The sequence below is a fragment of the Gallinula chloropus genome, assembly GCF_964237585.1.
Source record: "Gallinula chloropus genome assembly, chromosome: 2".
Classification (NCBI taxonomy): Eukaryota; Metazoa; Chordata; class Aves; order Gruiformes; family Rallidae; genus Gallinula; species Gallinula chloropus.
The window spans coordinates 13,430,252-13,436,251 of NC_140086.1; the positions used below are offsets into that span (position 1 = coordinate 13,430,252).

The 6,000-nt window shown below is 41.8% G+C and overlaps 1 protein-coding gene across 1 annotated transcript in view; it reads right to left on the reverse strand.

The window, feature by feature from the left end:
• The window catches only part of FER1L6 (fer-1 like family member 6), a gene marked incomplete at both ends in the record, with an annotated part of 79,287 nt that extends 73,852 nt beyond the window's left edge, over positions 1 to 5,435 (reverse strand). Inside the window, one exon of the mRNA XM_084280150.1 lies at positions 5,401 to 5,435. Coding sequence (XP_084136276.1) covers positions 5,401 to 5,435 — 35 coding nt within the window. The remainder of the gene's footprint in view (positions 1 to 5,400) is intronic.
• Positions 5,436 to 6,000: the final 565 nt, after the last annotated feature.

Genomic DNA, 6,000 nt, shown 5'->3' on the forward strand with positions numbered 1-6,000 from the left:
TCTGTCTTAGACCTGTGGTGAGGTTGGAGGTTGTTAGTACTGTGGTGGTACTAACAAACTTCAGAGAGATTTTGTCCCCATATGCTATGTCATGCACAAATACAGATAAGGATTTTGTTCCTTTGTGGAACCAAAAAGCTAATTTAAGATAAAATAAAACAAATTCATGTCCACAGAGAAGGTGGAGGAAAGAGTTCCTACAGGCTATCAACACATTTCCCATTGCAAGTGCCTTGATTAGAAGCAATTAAAAATCATCCATCTCAGCTAATCAAGAACATTGCTGAGTGCAAAGAGGACTGAGTCTCACAGTTCCTTCCAAATGGGGATTTAAAAAAAAATGGAGTAAGGACATATTTTCTCTTCTGCAGATATACAGTGACAATGTGGGCCTTAGTTTATGACTGATTCATTGAGGTTTCCCTGATACAAATAGTAAATAAGAATGGGACACAAACCATGCCACAGCATTTGACTAGACTCAGACCATGTTGGATTTGCACCAAAAATCCGTAAACAAAAGGGTTCATTTCCCATTATCAGTGCCACAGCTCTGTTGGGTCACTGAATTAATTTTCTTACCCTTTGAAAAACACTCACAAGCTGTATTCTCCTCTCATGAAGATTTACCCACAGCAGCTTCCAGCTTTCCCAGTTTGTTAACTTTCTAAAAACTCCTTTCATGCCCTTTCTTTTTCACGTAAACTATCCCATCATCACAGGGGCTTCATGATCACTTCTTGTACTGCATAATGTTCTCTCAAATACCCAATAATTGCAATTTGCAGTCTAATTTAAAGGGAAGCTGGCAAAAAAAAGCACTTCAGAGCTGTCAACAAGACAACACAAGTGACCTTACTTAATACTAAATCTCCTTGGACTTTTTCCACATTGTTTAAACTTAGTTTCTTCTTCCAGCAAAATCCTTCCAGAAGTCCATGTGCTCATAGAATTACTTGGTGTATGAGGAGAATAGTGGGATTAGGCACATATCACCCAGACACAAATGGACATTCCTAGGGTGCAGGTTATCTGACTTACTCTAGACATTTACTGTAGAATGGCAGAAATCACTTCTCCATTGGTTATAAAGTCAGAAGAACAATCTGAGCCATCTAAACACAGGGATGTGTAGCTTGAGAAGGGACCTCTTCTCCCCTTTAATAAGTACCCCTCACTGCAGCTTTTTACCTCTTGTTCAAGCCAAACCTAGCCTTGGGATTAACCTGCATTAGAGAGAGATGCTCATCAAGATCCATTTTTGTAGCCATGGGCCTTGGGATGCCTTTCCCTAGCGCTGGTGTGTGAGGTGTGCTCCTGGTGGACACCACAGAACAAATCCAGGGTGTGAGATTTGGGGAGCCCTGGAAAGACAGAGGGCAGACACAGAAACAAATCCTGGGTTTGAATAAAAATAGTTCGGGTTGGAAGGGCCCTTTAAAGGTCAGCTAGTCCACTCCCTCTCAGGCTGCTCAGAACCCCATCCAACCTGACCTCTCTTGAGACCATCCAGAAGTCCTCCTAGAGACAGAGTGACCTGCCAGTGTGATTTGGGCAGCAGAAAATCCTTACTGGAGCAGCTTCCCCACTGTTAGCCCCTGCCAAGTCCCATCCTTCCTGGAAGCAGCAGTCTCAGCAAACTTTTTGGAACCATAAATAATTTAGTTCATGGATGAGCAAAGGCTTGTACAGCTTAGATCTGAGCCAGCTCCAGTGCCTAAGGTCTGTAAAGCTATGGATACGGTGACTACCTTGGCTGAGGGAAAGTGTCAGAAACTGAAGAAAGAGGAAGAGCAGCCTTCAGCCTTCTCACACATGACTGTAAAATTTATTAGGTGGTGCATCTTTGCATTTTGTTATTTGTACATTGTGGGGTTTGGTTGGGTTGGTTTTTTTTTTAAGCTCTCTAAGTTCTGCCTCTTTGAACAAAACTTCATTTTCCAAGAGTTTTGCACTAGATCAAACAGTATTGCACTGGATGAGTAATTATCTCCACACAATTAATTCTAACTTTGGTCAAATAAACACAAGCAAAAAGAATCTAATTCAGTTATAAAAATGTTTTCAGAAGAAAGACTCTTGGCTCATTTTATCACTTCCACGATATGTACTAGTCAAGGAAATTGAAAGGAAATGTAAATTATCTCATAACTTAAACCACTCATTTTGAAGAATAAAACATAATTACAATACAAACATGGCTTCAGAATAAAAAGCCTAATAAATCCAAAACTATTATTCAAGCATAATTAATTTCAGGAACATTTTTTATTAAGCTACTATCTCATTTATGAACATAAACGAAGTCCCAGGGAAGAAATTTATTGCACTACAGTTAATTTTCAAAGAGGTCTGAATAAAACAGCTTCTGTATACTTTGTCATATAGGTAGCAAGAAACACCCTAATGAATGGTTAACAATGTATTCATTTCATGCTTTTTTTCCCCCTCACAATTACAGAATTTCAGGGAAGATTTTTCCCATTTGTTCATTGAATTTATACCCTTTGCCAGTGAAGGGTTGCTTCATATAGTATTTTGTCAGATACTTTGTCATAATTCAGTAATGACACTCCCAGTATCCCCAAATCCATTATTTCTGCTCTGGTTCTTTCACAGGTCAGAGCTCTCACTAGCTACCTCAACTTGTTCCCATTTTTCCTGATTTCCCACTTGGTTCCTCTGTTTTGACAGGTCCACACATTTGCAATGGAAAAGCTTCAGCTCCTCAGGAAGGTGAATACACAGTCCTGTGTGACAAGCTGCTGTCTAAAAACCAGTGGCTGCACACACAGGTCTCAGTTCTTACACTTGTGGGTTTTCTCATTTGTGTGACACTGGCATTATATGGCCATTATATGGTTTGTCTCAACTGCTAATGCCTCGCTGGCAACAGGAAAACAAACTTGTAAGGTGCCAAAACAGTGGTCAAAGTAGTTGCACACCAACTCTGTACATTCAGTAATAGGCTCTAAATTAGCTACTGGGAAAATTCTTCTGTCTTTGGGGATAATTCTTTGTAAAACTTCAGGTTATTGCACTGCAGCAGTCAAGAACTGAAATCAGCCATTAGGAAGTGTAAGAAATGGCATAAAATTATGATAGAGAACATCATATGCCGCTAAATTACTGCACTTTGACTACTGCTTGCTGCTCCAATTGCCTCGTCTTGAAGAGAACTCAAGGCTCAGCAGTGTGCAGAAAAGACTGGTAAGTGTGATCGGAGGAGAGCAAGGGCTCGTGGCAGAGTCTGTTCAGCCTGGAAAAGAGATGATAGCCTATGTTTTTAAGGTAATGCAGCGAGGTCAAAATAATCAAGCATGCACAAGAAGCACTGAGCTGCCAATCAAACTCAAGGAGATTGTGGGTACAGCACTGGGTATCATCGGGCGGATATTGGAAAGAAGCCAGTGAGTGTTGTTTTGCCTCTAAAGCATTGGTGAACTCCCACAAGAGCAGATGGGATCACAGTATAATTCAGGTTAACATCTTGCATATTGTGGGAAGCTCTGGTCTCTGAATCTCAAGAAGAGGATTAGGGGAGGCAGAGGAACAGGTGGGAGAAGCCACCTGATGTAAGAGACTGAAACAGCCTGGACTCTTCATTTGGAGAAAGGATGACTAAGTAGGAGCAGGATGAAAGTTTAAAAAATTAACCCAGTGAATAAGGTGAAAGCAGAACTGCTGGTTACTCAGCAAACCCCACAACACTAGAATGAGCATGTACTTGATGAAACAGGTCTAAAAAAATACTAGAAGGACAACACAGGGAGGTACCCATTAGCATTCATGATAAAAATGTTCTGGATGCTGGGCGGAATGGACCACAGAGAGTGTCCAGGCTCACAAGCTCTCTCTGAAGGTCACCTCCTTTTCCACTGCTGGAGCCAGAGCACTCTGCCAGATGGATATTGGATCTGACCTCACAGAGTATTCTCATGTTCTGGTGGTTCCCAGCTCATAAATACCACATCTGTGCATGGGTGGGTCACCTGACAGTCATGCTGAGTTTGAATCAGGTCTGGGTTCCTCATCACGTTTCTGTCAGAATGACCAAAGCAAACACAAGATTTTCCCAGAATTGTACCTAATCCAGCACAAAGCCCGATGGTGAAAGAAACTAATCTGTTCTTGGAACACACTTGAACAGCAAGGTGAGTTCATCCCCAGTTAGCACAGCCTCATGTGAGCACCATGTTTTTCAGGGGTACCTGGATATACTGAATTGTCTAACTGAAGCTGAAGTAGTGTTTGGAAGTGAGTGATATAATAATGAGTGGCATGAAGAGATGAACAGAGGAGATTCTCAGTTCTAGTCTGCAGACCTCAAAAAGGGAGCACTCAGTGACATTATCAGGCAACAAGTTTAAAACAAATGAGGAGAAGTGTTCTTCATTGAGACACATAAATCACAAAACACATTGCAAGGAAAGTTGTTGAGACTAAGGAATCTGAGGAGATTTCAGGTAAATTTATGGAGTTTGTTGAAAGGAGGTCTGATACCCATCCTGCTCATAAACTTCCTAACTGCATGAAACTGCTAAGGGCAGGATCACTTGCTCATACCTGTTTCACAGGCTCTTTTCCCAAGTATCCACTCTTAGCTCCTCTTGGGAGGGAGAAACTGGGGTTAAGGAGAACTGATGGTATGCTTCCATTGCTTCCATGTCTTTAGCATTCTAATTAAATATTCTTTCCCTATACGCTGTTTTATGCAGAATAGCTAAAAGATGATCTAGATGAAACACACTCTGAATAACCTACAATTTGAACTTTTGAATTGGGCACAAATGATCTTAACAAACGATCTTAAACTCCAAAGCTCTGAGAAGGTCTCAAAGCCACCAGCGCCACAGCACGGGACCTCTGCAAGCACTGCCCATTTACCCAGGCACACACGGCCTTGGGCCATTCAAATACCATCCCTTCTGCAGAAAAGCAATGATTTTTTATTGACACATTTACCATCCTTACACGTCACGATTCATGACAGCAAAGAAGCCACATCCTGAACAGGTGCACACTAGGGTCATATTCCACAACTTTTCTGACTTCAGTGCACAAAGGCTGGGTAACAGATCTACTACATGGCCACACAGTGTGCTCATTTGTCCTGTTCCTGCACTTCTTACAGCCCTTCCCACCCTCCATGGGAAGGTTGAGCCATCATCTGCTGGTCTCAGAAAGTCCTACCTTGGCTTTGTGCAGGTAGAAATTATTAAAGAAAGCACAGGGCAGTATGGAATAGATAAATACAAGCGATATTAATCACTGCTGCCAGCAGCTGCTAAGCAAGCCTTGAAGGACTTATTTTATTTTCCTTTGAGAAGATGTCTTTAAATATAATTAGCTGAATTTAACTCAAACCATAGAAGAGGTCCCTGAGGGTGTCAGACATACCTGTGGGCCTGAGGTGCCACTGCCGAGTGCTCCATCGTGCTGTTTTAATTCCAGCTGCTACTTTCTACATCATGATCAGGTTCTCCAAGCTCCTGTTTGCATTTAAGACTGCATTTAAGTTTGCTACTTGCTGGTAGCGAATGTCGTCCCTGGTTAGTCAAGTTGGTAAACACTGAAGCAGAACAAAGACTTATCCTTGTGCAAACATTAACTCCTCTTGCTCCCCAGAGACCGTCGGGAATGAGCCAGCGACCCACACACTGCCCTCCAGCAACAGCTAAAAGGATACCAGCAACTTCACACTCACCAAGACACCTCAAAAAGGTTTAGATTTCAGACCAGCCAAGAAGTCACTCTCTGCAGAAATAGGCCTATTCTAAGTATTCACATTTTTTATGCCCTCTTTTCTCATTTTCTGCACCCATAATGTGCCTGATTCCTCTCTATTGCAACTCATTGTACCGGGCTTGGGTTTGTGGTTCCCACTTCTCCGTCTATGTTCCCAGTTAAAAGGCTTAATACAAGCTATTCTTAGTTTGTAAACTTCCAAATTATTCACAATTCTTGCCTCCAGTCTTGAATGTACAGCTATTTCCTTGA